The sequence below is a fragment of the Pseudochaenichthys georgianus genome, chromosome 1 (assembly GCF_902827115.2).
Source record: "Pseudochaenichthys georgianus chromosome 1, fPseGeo1.2, whole genome shotgun sequence".
NCBI classification, from domain to species: domain Eukaryota; kingdom Metazoa; phylum Chordata; class Actinopteri; order Perciformes; family Channichthyidae; genus Pseudochaenichthys; species Pseudochaenichthys georgianus.
In genome coordinates this window covers 4,678,959-4,701,870 of record NC_047503.1, presented here as the reverse complement: position 1 = coordinate 4,701,870, position 22,912 = coordinate 4,678,959, and the positions used below count along the sequence as shown (strand labels likewise).

The 22,912-nt window shown below is 44.8% G+C and overlaps 1 protein-coding gene across 1 annotated transcript in view; it reads right to left on the bottom strand.

The window, feature by feature from the left end:
• Positions 1-22,685, bottom strand: part of krt222 (keratin 222) — a 52,516-nt gene extending 29,831 nt beyond the window's left edge. Inside the window, 8 exon segments of the mRNA XM_034095255.2 lie at positions 1,663-1,788; positions 5,273-5,515; positions 10,333-10,486; positions 15,287-15,369; positions 20,728-20,942; positions 21,141-21,563; positions 22,268-22,316; positions 22,420-22,685. Coding sequence (XP_033951146.1) covers positions 1,663-1,788; positions 5,273-5,515; positions 10,333-10,486; positions 15,287-15,369; positions 20,728-20,925 — 804 coding nt within the window. The 5' untranslated portion in view covers positions 20,926-20,942; positions 21,141-21,563; positions 22,268-22,316; positions 22,420-22,685.
• Positions 22,686-22,912: the final 227 nt, after the last annotated feature.

The following is a 22,912-nucleotide window of genomic DNA, read 5'->3' as shown; positions in this document are numbered from 1 at the left end:
GCCCAAACTGGAGCTGTGTACAGAGAGGAAAAAAGGAGTGAATCGGACGTAAAACTTTAAATAATAAACAGCGGATTTCGAACATTTGACATTTCATGTGGCCGGACTGGGTCAGTTTCCAGGGCTGAAAATAATACTTTAATCCGAGTACAGTATGCTTGCTTTTCTCTTTGGAAGTCAACACATAACGGCATTGTAATACACGGTTTGGCTGCATTAAATATTACACATCTGCCATAGTTCTTTATTTATAGAGCCCTGATTAGAAGACTTCTGGACAAACTGCCACCGAAACTGAATACGTGACGTGGATCATAAATGTATCAGCAATTAAACAACATCTTCAATTTCTCTTCACACAACACGAGTCCTTGCAGTATCAATATTAATTCGGCTGACTTTTTCCAATTGGTAGATAGGTTATATTTACCCCATAACGGTGCACAGCTGATATAAAAGGACTTGTCGTTTTTAAATATATTACTGATTTTCTTTGAATATAAGAATGTAAATACTGAGTTGAGAGAATAGTCAGGGGATTTGGGTGATGGCAGACACATCTATGGATTCAGAATTGTAATAGCTTACCATTAAATGACGGATATACCTTTCTGTCTGTGATGTTTTACAAATCAGATATTAATGTGTAGTAGTAAAACATGAGAAATAATATAGCAATATCCTGTAAAATTATGTGAAAACATGAATAAAACTACACATCTTCAGATGTTATACATACATAAGTGTCCTACACTAATAATACAAAGTTATTATGGCATTGTATGCTGTGTGTACCTTGTGTGCACCGCCTAGTGGTTAAAGTACGTTATTGAATACGTTATATTTGATGAAAAAATATTAAGAGTACATACATAGGGGGGAAGTAGAAGGTCAATGATAGAAATATAGAATATAACCCTAAACCCTAACCCTATCATTTTTCATGGTGGGGCTAAGGTGGGGCTAAGCTAGTTATTGGTATGGCTGTAGCCTACCCCAGCCATACCCTGGAGCCGCCACAGCTTGTGTGACAGTCAGACAGTGAAGACTTTACAGCGGCCGCTGCTGTGAGTTAACGGGAGAATAAACTCTGGTGGACGAGCAGCAAAACGGAGACTGAAAAGAAAAACCGGTTCCAAACCAGAAGAGCGCAAGCACGGAGCTAGAACGGGAGCTGCGTTGGTGTGAAAGGGGCAAGTGAGACCTCATTAAGACTGCACGGTTCTTTAGTCTAATACTCAACAGCACCGTATACGTACACCTTAGGTCTTATGTTCCATTGAACTTAGCTCAATACATATAGAAAAAGAAAGAGTTGTAATAAGACAATGAAATTCTTCACATTAAAGTGCAAGTTAAAAATAAGAAATACATTATTTAATTTTTTTTTATATATAAAGTAAAGTAATATAAAGACAGTAATTGCCAATACATGTTAATAAGAATGTACCAAACAAGCATAATTATAAGTATATATAAATTAACAAACAGAGGTGTAAGTATAATTATATGAATAGGATCTTTTTATTATTATTTGTCGTTATCATTATTTACCATTTCTTAAAACATGTACACGTTCTGCCACCTCCCATGGAGGAAGTGTTATCAGTGTGATAGTTGGGACTGGGCCGTGGTGATAAGTGACGATGTGAGTATTCTTACCAAGGAATGCAGGGTCTCAATCTCCACCTGCAGGGAGTGCCACTGCTTCCGGGCCTCGGCCAGCTCGGCCCGGGCCTCCCGCAGGGCGGCGCCGCCGAGGCTCACCTGCGCCCATGCTGCCTCTTCCTGGGTGAGGAGACAGGCATTACATGAGGAACACAAACCCTAACACCACCACTAACATCTCACCCAAAAACACACACACAGCCTGCTGCACAGTTGGAAATGAAAGGTACTTCCAGGCGTCCATCCATCCATCTTCTCCCGCTTATCCGTGGTCGGGTCGCGGGGGTAGCAGTTCCAGCAGAGAGTCCCAAACGTTCTTTTCCCTGGCGACATCAACCAGCTCTGACTGGGGGATCCCAAGGCGCTCCCAGGCCAGCGAAGAGATATAATCCCTCCACCTGGTCCTAGGTCTACCCCTTGGTCTCTTCCCAGCTGGACGTGCCTGGAACACCTCCCTAGGGAGGCGCCCAGGTGGCATCCTAACTAGGTGCCCGAACCACCTCAACAGGCTCCTTTTCGACGCGACGCGAAGGAGCCAGGCGTGCATAACTTTAAAACCAAATCCTTTACTTTGGTCGTTCATTCTGTAGCATACAAAAGCACAAGCACATTACTGCACGAGGCTGTATTCATTTACATTCTCAACTTACATAACACATCAAATATTAAAAGTCCACTCACAATGAACCCGCTAAACACAAACTGACACCATCGAGCGCATACAGTATGTGGTTACAGTAGGTGGTTACACTCCAATTAATCTAGCAGGTGACGCATGTATCGCATTACACGTTTGATATTAAACAGGCAAAACTACGATAAAACAGCATATAAATAAATATATTATAAGTATTATCATTAGTTTCATAAACAATATACATTTGTGTCAATACTTTTATACAACTTCTCATCAGCACAGTAGCTTATCTAACGTGTAACAAGCACATCACTGCGCGAGGCGGCATACACTCGGCACTGCATGTCTACTGCGTTTCACCTGAAGGACCCCTGAGCTGCCCTCTGTGCCTGTGTGAGCTTTAATCCCATTAAATGTAACTTCACCTACTAAATATAAAAATTGGCATTGCACATGAATACATCAGAAAACTACAGATTTACTAAATACAAAAAAATAAAACAACATATAAATAAAGTGCATTTGCAATACAATACAGTTTCATGTCCACTACCAGGCCCAATATTAGAGGGTCCCACACAAGGTCAAAAGGGATTCTCTAAATAGTTGTTCCACCGCTGCCTACATATCAGAAACACACTCCAGCAGCTAGAAATGTGGAGATACCATTGCTGTTGCCGAACACACACTACAGGAAAGGACAAACCCCTAAAACCATAATGTGGCCTCTTTAAAAGGCCACATCTGAATGGAATGCTAAATCAACGTCAGATATAATAACCAATGGGTTCCCAGATTGCCTTCTGGACAATGTATAACACCTAATTGTATCTCCGATAGGCAGTTAATGTGCATCCAACCATAACTTGCTACTAATACTAAACTAACCGACCGAGAACATTTGTTATACCAGGATCTTGTCCTGTTGCCTAAAATGTGAAGAATCTGTTTGTATAGATTAGCAAAATGGTGACACCCTACGGTAATGTTCAACCTCAAGTGATAACAGACACCAGGCCGTGTGCAAACACAGCTGTGTGTACTCTGTACAGCTGTTAGGAGCTCCTCTAATCCCGCGCAGTGAAGCGGAGAAGCTGCCTCAGCGCAGTTATGACAATATTGTGACAGTAAAAACGAAAGAAAAAGAAGTTAAATAAGTGATCTCTGTTTACTGTATTCATCCAATGATGCTCAGGTTCTGTTTCAATGCATCAAGCATGTTTTAGTTCAAAGTCAAATGACAACCACAATTAGGCCACTATGATCCTATCTCCTCCTTATTGATAACTCAAACAAGCAAAGCATTTAATCAGGTACTTACTGAAACGACTTCAAGTAGCAATAATGTAATGTAAAAACAATATGTCGCCCTGAAGAGTAGAAGTGCGAAGCTGGATATATAGCGGCGCAGAAACGAGTCCTAAACCCGGAAATGAGTTAACATGTTACTACTTTCGGTTCCCTCGTCTCAAAGTCGACAGTTTTTTGAATGTGTTTGTTCTTAGAAGCCTGAAATATGATCTATGCTTTTCACCTTTTGTTTTACGACATCAAACATGTCAGTAAATCCCCCACCCGTAAATGTCAGAAGCTTGTATGTTGCAGACAAACTGCAGTTGACCACATGACACTGCTAAACATCATCACTCAGAACATCAGCGCTGGTGACGTGCAGCCATGTGACCGTGATGTAGCTTGTTAATAGCCCAGAATGACCTTTTGACCTCTGGGGAATGCTTTAAAGCTTCAAAAGCTCATTATTCTGCTGAAGTTGATATTGTACAATTTAAAACCAAGCCCCAAGGAGGCGAGGTAGAAGGAACATACTATAACTTAATAGTTATACAAACATGATCACCGAACAAACAGCCTTAGAAACACATTGTGTAAAACAAAGGCCTAGGGGAAACGTCTCTCACGAAACTAAATAGCAAAGCAATGTAAAGAATGCAACATGTCTTGCTAAATGTTTCATGAGGAAGAAACACCAGCGATCCATTCGTACGCTTTGTTACTGTAACAATAACTCCCCAGGGTATCATTTACTCAAACAGGGTCTCTTAAAAATAATGAAGATTTAAAGTACTTTTACTAAGTCAGAGTTTTCACTATAGCTTGAATGCACATTTTGGCATCTTCAATCAAAATCTTCCCACAAAGCAAAATCTGTTTACTATCATTATATAATACGGAGCAGATGACACAGCATCATGCACAGTACAGCACTTGTTCCTCTGTCAGTATCCCCCTGTGATGACTATGGACATCCTGCAGGCGTTTGACTGCCGCGTTGTGTCGGTGGACAGTCAAATAGAAGTCTGATCCAAACCACATCATTATGAAACCTGCTGCATTCCAGCACTGTGCTAGCTTGCAGCAGTTAGCCACGGCACTCTATTGTCGATGTTAGACCAAAGTCATTGTGCTGGTGCACACTGGGAAAATAAAAGACTGCCCCTTTTCTTTTTTTAAAACAGTTCCTACTTTAAAATGAAATGCTATCACTAGATGACAATTCTGCATGATACTGTAAAGCTCAGCTGGTAAATTGGCTCATGAATATTTAATGAAGATCAGGGATCATTTACCCAGTAACTGATCAGAACACAATATTGTAAATATGTGTTATAGTAAAACATTCAGTCACGAGACGATCAAGAACAAAAATCTGCAAGATGGTAACACACACACACACACACACACACACACACACACACACACACACACACACACACACACACACACACACACACACACACACACACACACACACACACACACACACACACACACACACACACACACACACACACACACACACACACAAAGCAAGGCTAACATTTAAGAAGCATCCCTCAGCCTCCGAGAGCCTGGAGCTGCCTCTGAGGGTGTGTCTGGCTGGCGGTGGGCCAGGGCAACATAAACAAAGCTTAAGACGAAGGATAGGATGCAGGACGGGCTTCTTACATCACTGAGAACTCCTCCGTGTGTCCTGGATGCTGCGTCCCCAGAGTGGCTGGGCCCAGCGAAGCCAGGGAGCGGATTGGACCCGGCCCCCAGGCTGGGACTCCTTCCCCGGTCGCACTGCGCTCTGATTCGGTCGAGGAGCTGTGTGAGCTCCATCGCTGTGCCATCCTCCACCTCCCCTCCCGCTGCTGCTAACAGAAGATCGCAGGAGCCGGCCTGCTGCAGCTGCAGAGCCTGGGCTGCCTGCAAACAGCGGGGGGAGGGAGAGGGAAAGAGAGGGGGGGGGGAGACAGAAAAGGGATGACTGAATGATGTGAAGAGTGAGAAGAGGAACACAAGACAAAGAGGGGGATGAAACTTGTTTGCGAATGGATAGGTGGATGTGAGAGAGAAAAAAGAGCAAGAGTAGACGGTCAATAGAGCCCGGTGGAACTCCCTTCTCCATGGTGACAGGGTCAGAGACAGTCCTACCCAACCTGACGCATTGAGCGCGGTCGGTTAGATAACTTGGAACCAGCAAATGGTGTTATGACATCAACGAGACATCAACATAACCAGGGGTGCACATCACTTGTTTGCCCTGGTTCTCAAAGGAGCACCTGGAGATGTTGCTTGGTGCTCATCCTTAAAATGAAATAAACCGTAACTTTTGAGGGGGTCTTGACTCTATTTGCCAGACACACAGCACTGAACACACATGCAGAGGTGAACACACAACCAACACAACCTGCTCCTCCACATTCCCAGCTCCACAGAATACCCGGAGCGGATTTCACTCCCCTCCGCCTCCCAATACGCATAACAAACCAGTTTTCCATACCACCATGCCCCCCACCTCTGCTCCACCACCACCCCCCTTCTCCTCCCCACCCTCGTGTTGCTAACCTGGATAACCTCATACCTCTCCACCCTGCCACCACCCCTCCAATCCCCCACCTGACCAACTTCGCCCTCCTCAACATCCGGTCACTTACCAACAAAACCCACATCCTTCACGAACAAATTCTGGACAAATCGATTGACTTCCTTCTGCTCACTGAAACCTGGCAACAACCCAACGACTTCTTCTCCCTCAACCAAACATCACCTCCTGGTTTTAATTACATCACGAAACCCCGCCCCTCACGCCGTGGTGGTGGGCTGGCTGTCATCCACAACCAGAACATCCGGATTACAGAACTCACCCTCCCCTCAGTACCATCCTTTGAATTCCTCGCCTTCAAAGCCCCTCCCTCACTGACAGTCATCCTCATCTACCGGCCCCCCAAACCGGACCCCTCCTTCCTCTCTGATCTCACTGAACTCCTCATCATTGCTTCATCCCTCTCCCCACGTCTGTTACTCCTTGGTGACTTCAACATCCACATGGACTCCCCCACCTGCAAACATGCCTCTGAACTTTCCTCCCTTCTGGACAACTTCTCACTTACCCAACATGTCACCTTCCCCACCCATGATAAAGGACACATCCTTGACCTTGTCTGCTCCACCAACCTCCCATTACTCGACCTCCACCCCTGCCCCTTTCCCCTCTCTGACCACAAACTTATACAGTTCGCCATCACCTCCCCTGTCCGCTACCCCCCCCCTTCCAGGAACATCACCTTCCGTAACCTACGCTCTGTCGATCCCCAGCACCTATCCCACCTGCTATCCTCTACTCTCCCCCTGGACTCGAACCTCAGCACACCTGATGACCTACTCAATCACCTCAACTCCACCCTTCTCACCTCCCTCAACAGCCTGGCCCCCCTCAAAAGGAAAACTGTCACCTTTACAACCTCGTCTCCCTGGTTCACCCCTGCACTCCGTAGAATGAAACAAACCGGCCGTCAGCTTGAACGCTTAACAAAAAAATCATCCCTCACAGTTCACCACCAATCCTACAAACTTCATCTCACCACCTACAGAGACGCCCTCACTGCCGCAAAATCAGCTTACCTCTCCAACATCTTCACCGACCCCTCCCGCAACCCCAGGACCCTCTTCTCCACCGTCAACAAGCTCCTCAAACCCCGTGCCGACACCCTCACTTCCTCCACTTCCACCTTATGCAGTTCATTCCTCCAGTTTTTCTCGGACAAAATCACTGCCATTAATCTCTCCCTATCCGCTTCTCCAATCTCTCCCTCCTTCTCCCCTGACCTCCCGACTCCCCCTCCCCACGGCCGCCTCTCCCAGTTCACTCTGGTCTCCCCCTCTGAAATTCTCAATCTGATCAGCTCCTCCAAACCCACTACCTGCTCCCTTGACCCTCTTCCCACCCCTCTACTGAAGTCCTGCCTCCCCGTCCTCTGCCCCTACCTTGTCAACCTCTTCAACTCCTCCCTGTCCCAAGGAACCGTTCCCTCTGCCTTTAAAACTGCTGCTGTCACTCCCATCCTTAAAAAACCCGGTCTGGATCCCTCATCCCTCAGTAATTACCGCCCCATCTCCAACCTCCCCTTTCTCTCCAAAACAATAGAACGCATCATCTCCAAACAACTTCACCGCCATCTTCAATCAAATCACCTCTTCGAACCCCTTCAGTCTGGTTTTCGTCCCCATCACAGCACAGAAACGGCACTCGTCAGGGTCCTCAATGACCTCCTCACCTCTGCTGACACCGGTTCCCTCAACATCCTCATCCTCCTCGACCTGAGTGCAGCCTTTGATACCGTGAGCCACAACATCCTGCTCACCCGACTCCAAGACATCGGTATCGAAGGTACTGCACTCAGGTGGCTCCAGTCATATCTCTCCGACAGATCCCACTTCATCTCCCTCAACACCACTCCTCTGCCACCGCTACAGTCACCCAAGGTGTTCCCCAAGGCTCAGTACTCGGCCCCCTCCTCTTCATCATCTACATCCTCCCTCTTGGTCAGATTCTCCGCTACTACAACCTGGACTTCCACTGCTACGCCGATGACACTCAAATCTATCTCAGCACCAAATCCCTCCATAACCCCCCCATCACCCACATTGAATCCTGTCTGACTGACTTGAAATCCTGGATGCAAAAAAACTTTCTTAAACTCAACAGCAATAAAACTGAACTCCTCCTCATCGGCTCCAAATCCACCCTCAGTAAAACCCCCAACTTCACACTGACCATTGATGGCACCCCTGTTTCCCCCTCAACCCAGGCACGCAACCTCGGGGTTATATTCGATCCCACCCTCTCCCTTGACTCCCACATCCGCCAAGTTGTCAAAATCTCATTTTTCCATCTCCGCAACATTGCCAAAATCCGTCCCTATCTCACCCGCCCCGCAGCTGAGCGACTCATTCACGCCTTCATCTCCTCCCGCCTCGACTACTGTAACTCCCTCCTATACGGCATCAGCTCCACCTCCCTCAGTAGACTCCAGCGTGTTCAGAACGCAGCCGCCAGACTTCTCACCCACACTAAATCATGGCACCATATCACCCCGGTCCTCAATGAACTACACTGGCTTCCTGTTACTCACCGCATCAACTACAAACTCCTGGTCCTTACCTATAAAGCCCTCCACCATCTGGCCCCCCCGTACCTCACTGACCTTCTCATCCCCTACCATCCTCCCCGGACCCTCAGATCCACCTCGGCCGGCCTGCTTTCCACCCCCACTGCCAATCTCCGGAGCTTTGGAGACAGAGCCTTCTCTGTGGCCGCCCCAAAACTCTGGAACTCCCTCCCCCAAGACCTCCGTGAGTCCGAGTCCCTCACTCTGTTCCAGTCCCGCCTCAAAACCCATCTTTTCACCTCTCTCTATCCGTAAAACACCCCCCCACTCATTTTCGACCTCCTCCTGACTGCCACTGTGTTTTGTTGTGTCGTTTTTGTTGTTTTTTCTTAGTCTGTTGTCTACCTGCCCCAGTCTATCTACCCCCCCCCCCCCCTCATATTGTAAAGCGTCTTTGGGTATTATAAAAGCGCTATATAAATCCAATTTATTATTATTATTAACACAAGACAACATTAGCACGAGCAGTAATCCTACAAGCTGTCATCACTACCCTCCTGACTGCTCTCCTCACTGTCTTCCTCTCTGTCAGACATGCTAGCTGATGATGTAGGCCTACTTCTTCCTCTCTGGTTGAGTCTGCGATTAGCTGCTTGCATCCACAAGTCAACAGCTGGGTTTGGGTCCAAAGTCTCTGTTGTCATCTTAGACAAGTGGATGTAATCAAATAAGTATGTGAACATAACCAATAACCTACCATAGCCAATAACTTATTTTATTTGCGTTTTTCATTCATATCTTATTTTACCTTAACATTTATTTATTTATGCATTTTTTTTATCTTTCCAGTTTTAAAGGATATTTTTGATTACTGTCCTATAACATTAGACATACTGTGGTGATCTACAGTGTCCAATGCTTTGGCTAGGTCGATAATCAATGCAACACAAACAGATTTTTTATCCAAAGCAGCCTTAATATCATCTAAGACTTTCAGACCGGCAGTCACAGGGTTAAGGATGTTGTGTGAATTTAAAAAAAGTTTTATCTGAGTAGAAACTAGGGACTCAAGAATCTTTGATAACACAGAAAGATTTGAGATAGGACGATAGTTATTCAACTCAGTGGGATCAAGAGCTTGCTAGCACGTGTTTATGATTTTTGTTCAACAGGATAATCTCCGTATATTAACCCCACTTTGTGATGGATGAAACAAATGCAATCACCAGAAGTAAAAAGCTAACGTAAAGCCAAGTTAAAGGCGGCTAATGCTTGATGACATGTATTAGTTTACTTGTTAGCAACCACCGTTTGTATGACACATAGATGATTTAGACATCCAAGAGTGGAGTATTCACTGATGTGTATTATGTCTAAAAGAAGAGAAAGTAAAACTCTTGTAAGCTTATTTTAACAACATACCTTATTTCAGGCTTCTAACCACAACAACATTCCAAAAATGTTGACTTCGAAACAAGGGGACCAGAAATGGTAAAATGCTAAGTTGTTTCCAGGTTTTAGGACTCTCCAGAGAAGGCCTGTGTGAGACTGCACACATATGCCATAACACCATCAGAAAGAAAGAGAGAGAGGGGATTTGGAAGGAAAAAAGATGTCAGCACATTCAGTGACCTCAAACTCCAGGTGCATCTCCTGCAGATCCGTCATGGAGTGACGGAGGTCTGCCTGCAGGATGGTGCTGCTCTGGTCTGCCTTCCTCTTGGACTCCCTGAGCACAGCCACCTGCTGCTCCAGACGCAGGGTGGTAATCTCCTCCGTCTCACACCTAGGATTCCAACAGACAAACAGTAAGCCACCTTCTGTGTTTAATTGAAAAATGATGTACTGCAGAAAATACAAACAAATCCTAGTTTGAACACAGGAAGGAAAGAGAAAATATGAATTTTTAAATGTGGTGCATTAAGTGGTGGAATATTGTAGTTTAAACTGAAAGATGTCATATTGGTGTTTGACAATCTTCTTGGATGGATTACTCAACTGGCCAACCATAGCCCCTTTTGGCCTTCACCTACAAAATGTTTCCTAATAGGGACCAGGAAGAGACTCAAACAGACTACAAAGAGAACACAACAGGTTTATAGAGACACAAATTGCGCATTTCCACTACACGGCCTCACTCGGCCTCGCTCGGTATGGCGAGGCCTCGTTAGGCCTTGTTAGGACTGGCTCACTTTATGGCGCATTTCCATTACAGTTTAGGAACTGGAGTAGTATCTATAGTAACGCAGTGTAGGCGGAGCCGTGACGTCATCTTCAATGAGAAAAACAACATCAGCAGTTAGCTGTTAGCACTCAAGCTCACAGCTCCTCATATCTGTTCAGAAACTAGACAAAAGTTAAACAAGTACAAACCACAGACTGCCTGTGTCATGGAGAATACAGTCGCTGGTTTATTTATGTCTGTAGGCCGTTGTTGTGAGTGTGGACGGTCGGAGCATACACTGCGTTAGCTTAGCCGATCTCCATTTAGACAACACGCATTTTAAAAGGTTTTTCGCCTGCCGTCTGTCTGCAGACTTGTCAAAGCATTAATTCATGGTTGTTACTAACCGGTATCAGTATGTTGTTACTTCGGCATCATTTAGAAACGTGTATTACAATTTAATCACGGTAAAATATGTTCATCTTGTTGTAGTTGTAGCCCCCTTGCCAGCGATTCTCTCTCTAGTTTAACATACTCAGCCCGACTCAGCCTGGTTGTTGGCCCGGAAAGAACCTCGATTTTATGGGGCCAGAAAAACTGTGAAATAGTACCCGCTAGCCAGTACTACGCTAAGTGGAAACGCATCCAAAAACGGGCCCCGCACGGCTCGGCACGCTTAAAGCGAGTTCCGCGCTATAGTGGAAATGCGCCTAAAGACTCACAACAACAACAACAAAAATTGAATTACTCAAAAGAGACTCAAAAAAACTATGAAGGGATTCAAAATGACTACAAAAAGATATACAATCGTAAAGAGACACAAAACAACTAGAAAGAGAAACAAAAAATGGCGGTGTCTCTCTGCATCAATATATAAGGAAAAGTGCCGACACAAAGCCCGTCCTGGATGTGTATGCAGGTTGGCCCACAGGGCGGGAACTGCCTGAGTTAGGTGACACGGTTACGTATTGTAACCCTAGGTATATAAGCACAGGCGGAGCCCTCTACAGGACTCTATGGGTACTACTCTCTACCATGCTATGCGAGCATTCACATACTGAGTTGCATAAACGTAGCCGGCCAATCGGAGCGAGCCTACCTGAATGCGCACACAGGCCCACAGTATATAAGGCGGCTACGCCTCCCGACTGTCATCTTACACCCTCTTCAGCGAGCGGCATAGGAAAGACAGGGCCCCCAGGTAGAGGGCTCTACCTGTGCTTATATGCCTAGGGTTACAATACGTAACCCCCCATTATATCTCACACAGGCTCCACCCTCTACTGGACTCTATGGGTACATTGGGTGGAGCCCTGATGGATAAACGCCCTGTCGTCCAACAACATCGACCCATCACACTGCCCCTGACCGGCCTTTGGTTAACAGCCACCGCACCCCAACTTCCTCTCATCCGGTTGTGACCGTGGAGAAGTCGGGGCCGCAGCTTGGATAGAGCACACTCACACACGCTTACCTCGTGTAGAGTGTGCATGGAAAATAGTGAGGAAGGCTCTGTATGGAGTTTACTGCGCACCATGTTCCCCGAATCCCTAAGGAGCATGGGAAAAACACAAGTACACTATGTCCCAGAGGGGGGTCAGATACCTACTGTACTAAACCCATACGTAAAGACCTGAACAAACTAAATAATAATAATAAAAAATGAAAAACAGGTATGAAATACTATATGGCAGTAAAACAAAAATAGAGTTTAAAAGGGGAGTGATTTGTAAAATATCCATAAAGAAAAAGAAAATCTGTTTACAGTTCTGTTTCATCTGGGTGTTGAGAGATGTATCCATAGATTAGATTAGATTAGATTCTTCATGTTCCTCTCAAAGTGCACCAGATTGATGCTTTCAACTTCAATATTTAAAAGAGGAGGTGAGGTCCGCCCCCCACTCATAAAAAATAGCACTCTACCCCTGCCTATATGCCGTGAGCTGATCATGGAGCCTTCATTGTAACAGTAATTCAGATGCAATGAGCCTATATAAAAGGCCTCAAATTGGAAGCACTGTCTGGGCCGTCTTTTTCACTCAATTCTGCAATAGGTAGATCTCGCCTTTCACCTAGGCCGAGGTCGGTGATCTTGGGCTTAAAAAGGTTGGTGACCACTGTGCTAGATGGAGAAAATAACCAACATTCCACGCTTTTTGAGCCAAATATGCAACTGTGTGTGTTAATAAGTGCACGTTTTCACTGCTCATAGGCGGAGTTTGACATTTGCGCTTGGGGGGGCAAACCTTTTTTACGGATGTCAGTACACAGTCCCAACTATTGCGTGGGGTGCTACGGATACAGTAGCAATAAAGCCAGCGCTCCCCGCACTGAGTATGACTTTTCCACATATGAGCACAACTCGTCCCGTCATGCACGCCTCATGCCCGGCGTACACACACACTCAGATGGAAGGGGCGGTCTCTCCCCCCAACAACAGTGCATTACATAACCGTTTGTTTGTAGCCTTTATTTAACCAGGTGAAGCCCCTTGAGATCAAAAGATCTCTTTTTCAAGGGTGTCCTGCAGCACATTGGTTACACATGTAACATAAAAACAACAGAACAACAATAAGGACGATATACAACATAAATTACAGGGTACAGTTTACAAAACTCTATTTACAGTGACATGTACCATGAGTATCAAACAGCAGAGAGCAGATATAAGAAGGTAGTTTACCCAACATGGCTTTATAAATGAACATGTACCAGTGACTGAGCCTCCGTACAGTTAGTGAAGGCAGACCTGCCTTGGCACACAGGGTGCAGTGATGAGTAAGTGCTTTACAGTTAGTAACACATCTCAGCGCACTGTGATACGCAGCATCTAACTTTTCTAGGCAATGGGCAGGTGCACTCAAAACCTTTGCGAGATCCCCGCACTGAGTATGACTTGTTATCATTAATATTTACATTAAAACATTCCTTTGACACTTATAACATTACTTTGCAAGGTAAGCACAACCAAAATAAGTTTGTGAAAGCAGAATTTGAACACTGTTTCTGTGCTCCTACAATATTTTTGTATAATACCATTACACCCTAAGCATACAAGTACACAATAGCGATCGTTCACTGTTTCAACTGGCATGCTGTGGCATTAACCCACGGCCACACCGCAAACAGACAGACACACCCCGGCCACCTCCTGGTCGTCCATCTCAACCGCATGGAGTTCCTCCTGGTCCTGCACCTCGTCCGGCGAGACATAGTGTGCCTGGAAGTGCTCCTGACGATGCTGGTGTCTGAGCCGCGGGAGAGAACGGCAGGCATTTCAGGACGGGGAATGTTTTACGCCATCCACAGCGTGGTCAGGCCCAAAACGCTCGAAACAAAGGCGGTGGGGATCAGCGCCCGCAATTCAACCAGGACATGTAGGGCAAGGCCGGGGCTCAAGGAGTGGTGAATCCATTACTTTTCTTATTCTTTCCTCTTCTCACGTTTAGCTTTTCAGTTGTTTGTCCTGCTCGCTGAAGAGAGTAGTAGCCATAGAGTCCAGTAGAGGGCGGAGCCGGTGTGAGATATTGTGAGGATCTGCAGTACTTCCTCCTTCTTTTCCCCCTTCTGTTTGTTTTGTCTGTTTGTCTGTGTGTCTGTCTCCCTGGCTGTCCTACTTTCGATTCCCGCCAACTCACCTCCTCAGCTGCTGCTCATCTCACTGACTGCCACCACTCACCTGCACCTGCTTAAAACCCTGGTTCCCATCCTCAGACTTCGCCAGTTCTTCGTTTATTCTTCAGTGGTAAACTATCGTCCAGGCCTACTAGTGTTTTTCCTAGTGACTTTTTGATGCTCCTTATGAAAGGAAATTCTTTCCTAATCCTGCTTGTTTCTCCTGTTCCAGATCCACATACTCCAGCCGCTCTGCCTGCCACGTCCAGCCTCCCCTCCTGGTCAGCCCAGCTCCACGTCTTCCCTCTACGTGCTCATCGTCAACTCCTTGCCAGTGTCGTGGACAAAATAAAGCCTTTTTTTACACTTCACCACTGTCTCAGTTTTAGTGCTTGCATAGCGGGTTCTCATCTCCAGTCACTTCTCGGGAAGCCTAACAGATATAACTGGAAAAGCGATATGTAGTTATTCTACACCTTTGCTTCGCTTATTGTGCCTGAAACTCCAAGATTGGACTCCCTTGTTTACTTCTGTTACATAGCGACATCACTATCAGAGCAGACAGGGCTCTGGTTTCAGACAGAGGGTGAAAAGGTAGAATAAGAAAAAGAAAGAGCTTTTTTTAACATTAAAGTGTGGAGACATGTCACAGTAGAGGCACAGAATACCAATATGAAACCTGAAAATGGTAGCAGAATATGTCCTCTTTAATACGTTTAAGGGTAGTGAGCGTGCTTGATAGGCTAATCAATGAGCCCCAGGCTGTAGTGAACGAGGAGAGGTGCATTAGAGTGAAATCCAGCTGACCTGGCCTGGATGGCAGCAGCTCTGGATTTCATGCTTTCAGACTGTAATGCCAGCTGGGCATTCTCCATCAGCAGGTTACCAACCTGACAACAATGGAGAAAAGAAACGGCAAGATTAGATTAGGGAAAGTGCAAAAATATGTATTTCTACATATTGGCCCTTTAGTAAGATTGTAATCCTGCTAGTAATACCCCATTTGTAGAGCAACCTTTTTTTCATCCTGAATATGTAATACCCTTATATGTATTACGATAATCCCCAAAACTGGTATATCCTGAATACAACATATTTGATACTTTTAAATAATTAACCTGTTTAAAAAGTAAATAATAATCAGATTCAAGATATATAAACTGTTAAAAATAAATATATATTTATTTTAATGATCAGGAAACTAAAGTTTAAAGTGTAACGAGGAACATTCATGGTAAGAATAATCTTCCTGTATGAACAACCTGATACTGAAAGTTGTACAGAAACGTGAGTAAGTAAGTAACATGTACAACTATTTCCAATTGAATTTGATTCTCTCTGTTAAGGCTTGACATAAGTATTCTTAATTCCAAGTACATAATCCAAGTAGAAAAAGGTAGGTCCTTGACTTTTATAACACACACACACACACACATCCTTACACACGTTTATTCCCTTCGTAAACAAGTCTCTTCACTCGTCCTGAAAACTGCCGTCATTAAACTGCTCTTAAAAAAGAGCGGTCCAAAGGTTTTTGGAGCCAAGGCAGCACGTATAAAAGTTAGCGCTGAGCTTCAGTCTGCAATGTTCAAAACAACAGATAAAGCCAGAAATCTAGGTGTAGTCATGGACTCTCACCTGAGCTTCAACAGTCACATTAAAACAGTTACTAAATCAGCCTACTATCACCTAAAGAATATATCTAGGATTAAAAGACTAATGTCACAGCAGGATTTGGAAAAACTTGTCCATGCTTTTATCTTCAGTAGACTGGACACTGCAATGGTGTCTTCACAGGTCTCACTAAAAAATCTATTAGAAAGCTGCAGCTGATTCAGAACGCCGCTGCTCGAGTCCTCACTAACACTAAGAAAGTGGATCACATCACTCCTGTTCTGAAGTCTTTACACTGGCTTCCTGTGTGTCAAAGAATACATTTCTAAATACTGCTGCTGGTTTATAAAGCACTGAATGGTTTAGGCCCAAAATACATTTCTGACCTACTTCTAAACTATGAACCATCCAGATCTCTCAGGTCTTCAGGGACTGGTCAGCTTTCTGTCCCCAGAGTCAGAACTAAACATGGAGAAGCAGCGTTCAGTTATTATGCTCCAAACATCTGGAACAAACTCCCAGAAACCTGCAGGTCCGCTGCAACTCTGACTACTTTTAAATCCAGGCTGAAGACTTTTCTCTTTTTACATTCCATGTTACTTGTTAGAGGCTTTTATCCAAAGCGACGTACATACTCAATACTGAGGGCAATCCCCACAGGAGCACTTTGGGGTGAAGTATCTTGCTCAGGGACACAACGACATGCTGACTGCAGTGGGGTTTGAACCTGTGACCCCCTGATCCCTACACCAAGGCTCTACCCACTGCGCCACACGCCTCCCTTTTTGTCACTGCTTTTAATTGAACTATTCATATCTTAGACTGCACTGTAACTTTTATCCATTTATTTTTTCTTTTAATGTTTATTTTATTATCTTTTCTTTTTAATGACTGATTTTAAATGCCATTTTCTTAATGTCTTTCATTTTTTGTAAAGCACTTTGAATTGCCTTGTGTTGAAAAGTGCTGTTTGAATAAACTTGCCTTTCTTTTCTTAAGAGTGCAACCATCTCAGAAGAAGACGCACCCAGGTCCAACAGCAGCCAAAGATAACATGGAATCTTCCACAACATTCATAAACATTCATTATGTAGATGTTTTATTTGTGAGTCAGGATCAGCACTTAAAGAGCCTGTGACACCATCCCAACAGCTGTTGTGGAATGAAATATTGGGCTACTAGTAATCTCGAACCGTCAGTTTAAAAAAGAAAAAGCGATACCGTTTCGTTAAATATCAATAATTTCGAACATCGCGGCGAAATTCCTTCGACTCATTTTGAAGTTTTGGGGGAAGCCGGAAGTGACGTCAATGCGGGAACGCTTCGAGAGCCAAACACGGACAAAGTGTGTTGTCATGCGTAGAAATTGTGAATTACTGAGATTAGGCACGTTAATAACGTTGTAATGAAGTTGACTACAGTATATTCATATTCGTCAGTGCTTTCATGTCAATTCGGCGACATAAACATAAATGATCGTGGTGAAGATGATGATTACATTAGGATTAAAAATCGGGAGTGAGAGCTGCTGAATTTCCTCCCGTCGGATGTGATATAAAAACAAATCGATTATTTTTGTAGTTGTAAACTCAAGTGGATGAAACTACATTTATTAGTGCTTTCATGTCAATTCGGCGAACATATGATACATTAAATGATCGTGAGGATGATGATTGAAAATCGTTTGTTTGAGCCGGTCTGCATTTACTGATGAGAAAACAAACCGATGCTTTTTGTAGTTGTAGTACACCAACATGGATTAAACGTGTGTTTTTTTACCACAATGTTGGGGAAATTAATGGATAAAATGCACGGATTATTATTATTATTCCCACTCCGATTGGGACACTAGGTCCACCGTTTCCCCGCAGCGAGGCTCCCCCCGTTGACAGTTTACGTGGGCTGGGTGCAGTGGCGGACTGGCCATCGGGACGAATCCCAATGGGCCGGTACCGAAGTGGGCCGGTCGGATAAGTAACTAGCACATCCCCCATAGGCGGCGCGTGAGGCTCAGGTTTGAGAAGGCTAAATAACTTGTTTTACCTGACGCTGCCCGCCTCCGGCGTCTATAGAAAAGAGATCCACTCAGTGTGCGGAGTTTAAATCTCTCAAGTCATATTACAGGATAAAGGAAATACAGTTTAAACTGCCGTATGCAGAGAAGACGCCGACGTGTCGCACTTATCATTCATATTACATCATCAATCAGATCATCGATCATATAATATCATAATATATCATATATTTCCTTATCTGAGTCAGCTTCTCCAGCCTCATCTGGCCGTGCAACACTTACAGTGTCACATACTGTATGCAGAAGTATTATTTAACACATTATGTTGACGAAACACTCGAGACAAATGTAATTAAAGTCAGATCCACTCGTGTCTTAGACGTGAACGCGCTCTCAGCTGGAGAGAGAAACCCTGGCTTGATTTACCGAGTTGATAACCAGCGTCGTAGGACCGCTTAGCGAGATCTCGTTTGTTAGTTTGTTGTTGTTAGTTTGTTTGTTACTCAAACATATCCAGGGTCTGTTGAACTGGCTTCGTAGTACAGGGCACAGGTGGCTAGCAGCGCTAATGTCAAAGACACAGACATTATACATTATATTTGTATTTTACATCCCCCACTCCCCCCGTTGACAATTTACTAGCGGTACCGAAGTGGGCCGGTCGAGAGTCCCGGGATGATTTGTAGTCCCATTCCACCACTGGCTACATGACCGTATGATCGCCCATATTGACGCACCTCATTCCTAAACTTCTAACAGATACAACATAAACCGATCCTTCAGCCTCATATGAGCTCTCAGACACGTTCAACATTAACCTGTCATCGCTGTCTGAGCTTGCTGCTGTGTGCGCCGTCGTGCGTTTACATCTGACTGTATATATATAAAGGTTTACATGCAGATGCTGGGATCCTGGACGGTGCAGCTGGAGCGCTGTGCCCGCAATGACGTCACCCATCATTTGGCGGGACTTGAAGAATCCGCGAGAAGATCCAGAAAATTGTCAACATTGAAGGCAGACTAATGGTTATCAAAGTACAAATATCCAAAATCAGTTCAGTAACGGTTTTCAAGGGGACAATATGTACTCAAATTGATGGGTTTGGATGATGGGGGAAAACCGTGTCACAGGCTCTTTAAGTCTTCCTGGTTTAAACTTTGAGCTCTAAATTAGATGACACAATGGAGTTCTTTAGAGGATAATTAGCAAGGTAATCCTAGATGTTAGTTTGAAAGCATTTTTCAGATCAGGGAACAACAAAACTATCTATTTGCTCTGGTGTCTGTCACAGTCATGGGAACAGCAGCCACACTTTGAAGACGAGGTGGGTGACGCAGTATGAAACAAGTCATTACATCGTCTGTCAGTGACATTTACCCGAGCAGAAAGTGATGTTAAACCCAGAGATCAGTTAGTCAGATAATGTGAGAACACCATAACTGTTGGAGTTAATGGTATACTAAGTGGAATGGTCTTTAAAGTTATCAAAGGTTTCTGGCTCTGGTCCATTATCATGACAGGCTGGTCTGCTTTGTTTGATGTGGAGTTACCTTTCACCTTATGGACTAATAGCGTACAACTTTTAGCACTTACATTGTGGTTGCTTATGGATTACTTGAACGGAAACAGTCTTGTGAAAACAAAGACAATTTCGCAGAACAAATACATTTTCTTTCAGTATCCAGTTTTGAAAAGGGTTTAATATATCAAAAACAATTTGCTAAATCCTCCGAACCAACTGGAGTCAATACAGTAAAAACAACTCCCTAATAGTCAACAGCCATTTACCGTACACCTTTCATAGACGCCAGGCCACGTTTACCCCATTTAACTTGTATACACTTGCCCTTGTATCACATTTCAGCACCAACTTAGTGAGTTTTAAGAGTTGTTGTTGTTACTAGGGATCGGAATCAGACAGTTGCACATTGCAAAACAATGACATCTAACTGCGGGTACGCCGTTGCAACAAGAAACATGAACAAGAAGTCAAGGAAGAGAGGAAGAAATGGTCCCCAGCATGGCCCCTATACAGTGCAACAATACGTCACCAATGTTACCCAAAAATATGTCTTTGGTTTTAACAAAACGGCTGCAGCAGTCACATCCGTAACCCTAACCCTAACCCTAACCCTAACCCTATGTTTAAGTAAAGATTAGCCATGCAGGCAGGCTTAGCAGCATTTTACTCTACTATCTCTATCTTTTCATCTGCACTGTATTTTACCTGTGTTGACCTACTTTTCTATCAAGATCAAAATAATCAGCACACAATAGAGTAATTCATAAAGAATGTCAGCCATTGCCAGGATCATGGAAGGCATTAATGTAAAAATGAAAAACATGTTTTCCATTCTCACCCCCAAAGGTTACATGGTGGTTCTAAATAAAGGGAAGTGTTGAAAAGTGAGAGCTCCAGCCCTGCGGCGGCCGGGCCTCAGCCTGCTCCTGTTGTCTGCCAACCAATATGGCTGATGTACCTGCAGTGGAGAGAGCACTGCAGCCACACTGTCATATCTTGGTGCTGCAAAGAGCAGGGACATTTGTAACACTTTTAAAAAGTCCAAATCATTTTCATGTAACTATCTGATAAAAAAACACAAACAAATAGATGTTGACCTGGGCACGGAGCTCGCTGACAGTCTGTTCCTGCTGGGTCCAGTCCTGGGAGCGTGGCGGGCTCCTGGCCCCCCAGTCTGCGATCTGAGCCTCCAGCCGCTGGTTGGCCTCCTGCAGCCTGTTCACCTGCTCCAAGAAGCCCTTCAGACGGGCATTCAGACCCCCCATGGTGCGACTTGAGTTCTGCATCGAGTCCATTGGGGAACTTAGAGAACCTGAATGTGCACAGACACAAGCAGGCGCTCACATTTCCATATAGTCAAATGACACGGCTTGTAGTGCCTGTGGTGCCAAAACACACTGCCCGCTAAAGACTTCTTGCACATACAAAGATATAAAAGCAAATAGCTCGCCACCCATTTTCAGATCACACAAGGCGTTCACTAGGTAAATGTTTACCCAGTGATACTCACTTTTGGCATCGTGGCCTTCCAAGGAAAGTGTAGTAAAGAGGCAGTAAAAGTCCCTTGGTCTATTCTGCTGGTCACACTGAGCCGACGCACAACTCCCCACAGCTTAGCCACATTCCTGTGCAGCGATTCGGTCACCACGCTCTCCTCTCCGACTGGGTCCCAGGGCATCAGCAGCGGCCCTGAGACAGCACACAGACTGCCGTTAGCCGGCCGCTAACACCGGTTGCCTCTTCAGGATCCTCCACGACAGGGACCTTGCTCCCTGTCTCACCTCGTCCCCTGGGCAGGCAGCATGTGGGAGAGGGAGAGCAGTTGTGTGGGGGCAAGCAGTGGACACAGTGCTTACATCACCAGCACTCGGGGGCCCTTTGTTCTCTCTGATCCAGGATTACTGTGCCGCTTTCAAACAGGCAGCACCACCAGCTGGGGAGGGAATGTTCAGGGAGACACAATGACAGGACCTGTGTGAGTGTATGTGTGCGTTAGAGTGGTACTTTAATAAGAGGTTGCATGTACTATCATTAATGTGAAATCTCTGTCGCTACACACAAGTAACACACACTTTGTGCAGGGTTACGTCTTGCTCAATAACAGTCTTGGCTGAGTGTTTGTTTCTGTCGGGGCCAAAGGTTTCATCTTCTCAATAATAAAATGTACCATTCAATATCTACTTGCTCACAGCCTCTGGATGGTTTGCATATTCTCATAGATAACTTGTACAGGCAGATATCAAAACTGCACAGAAAATATGTAACTCTTATGTTGTGTTCGGGTCTCCCGTGACCCGTTTCAAGTTACAATTATATAATAAATATGCTCTAGTTTTTGTATCGGAACAAGGCTTCATGATATCCTCCACAACAGCTATATAAACACTACACTGATTTTGACAATATTAGCCAAGTCTGAAGGTCTCTAAAAAAAAAAGTGGGGAGACCCAGCATAATTGTTGTGGGTCACTCAGGGTCAGATTTGGCCCAATCAAGATTCATCTTGACTTTAGACTTTCGGATGTGAGGATTATTAACACAGAGCGGAGTCAGTTCTTATATCTGCTACAAACAAATATATTCTCTGTCTAGACTTTTATTCTCTACGCAGATAATAGAGAAAGAGGAGGAGCTTACTTTCTCATGTGGTTCTGCTGACAGTTTGCCAGGGTTCGGCTTTGAATCCCTAATTAATGGATAGAAAGAGGATCAGTTAAAGCACAGTGAACAAATGAAACGTGTCGAAATGTGTTGAAACACACATGCTGGCTATCAGCTAGGACACTTACCGTCGTCACACCCTCTCAGCAAGGTGGCTTCCTGTTGGCAAGAGTAAAATTATTAATAACGCTTTCAGGTAAAATCCCGGAAAAGCAGCAGCTTTCAGGGCGCAGCAGGAAACGGTACTCAGTGTCTGGGACTAATGATTTAAGCTGCGACTGCAGGAATGCCACCGAGCCTGTTTTTTAAGCTGTCTTGTTGCTCCCACAAAGATCCAAGACGTCTCCTGCTCTCTGTCGCATGACATTTGGGGTTAGGCGGAGGGAATCACGTAACTGCAGGCTACAGTGAGACGCAGGTAGTGACTTGTTAGGCAAATTCAAGGTGCAGGTTTCAGAGTGAGATACTGCCTACAAGTGGATACAAACTAAACGTCCTCAGATTAGAGGTTACACTGATCCTGACCCCTGCGACTCGACATTCCTCTGACTGTTCTCCGTGAGGGTGGGCGCCTTTTATCGTGCCTTTTGTGATCCCACATTTTCTAAACAAGGATCCTTT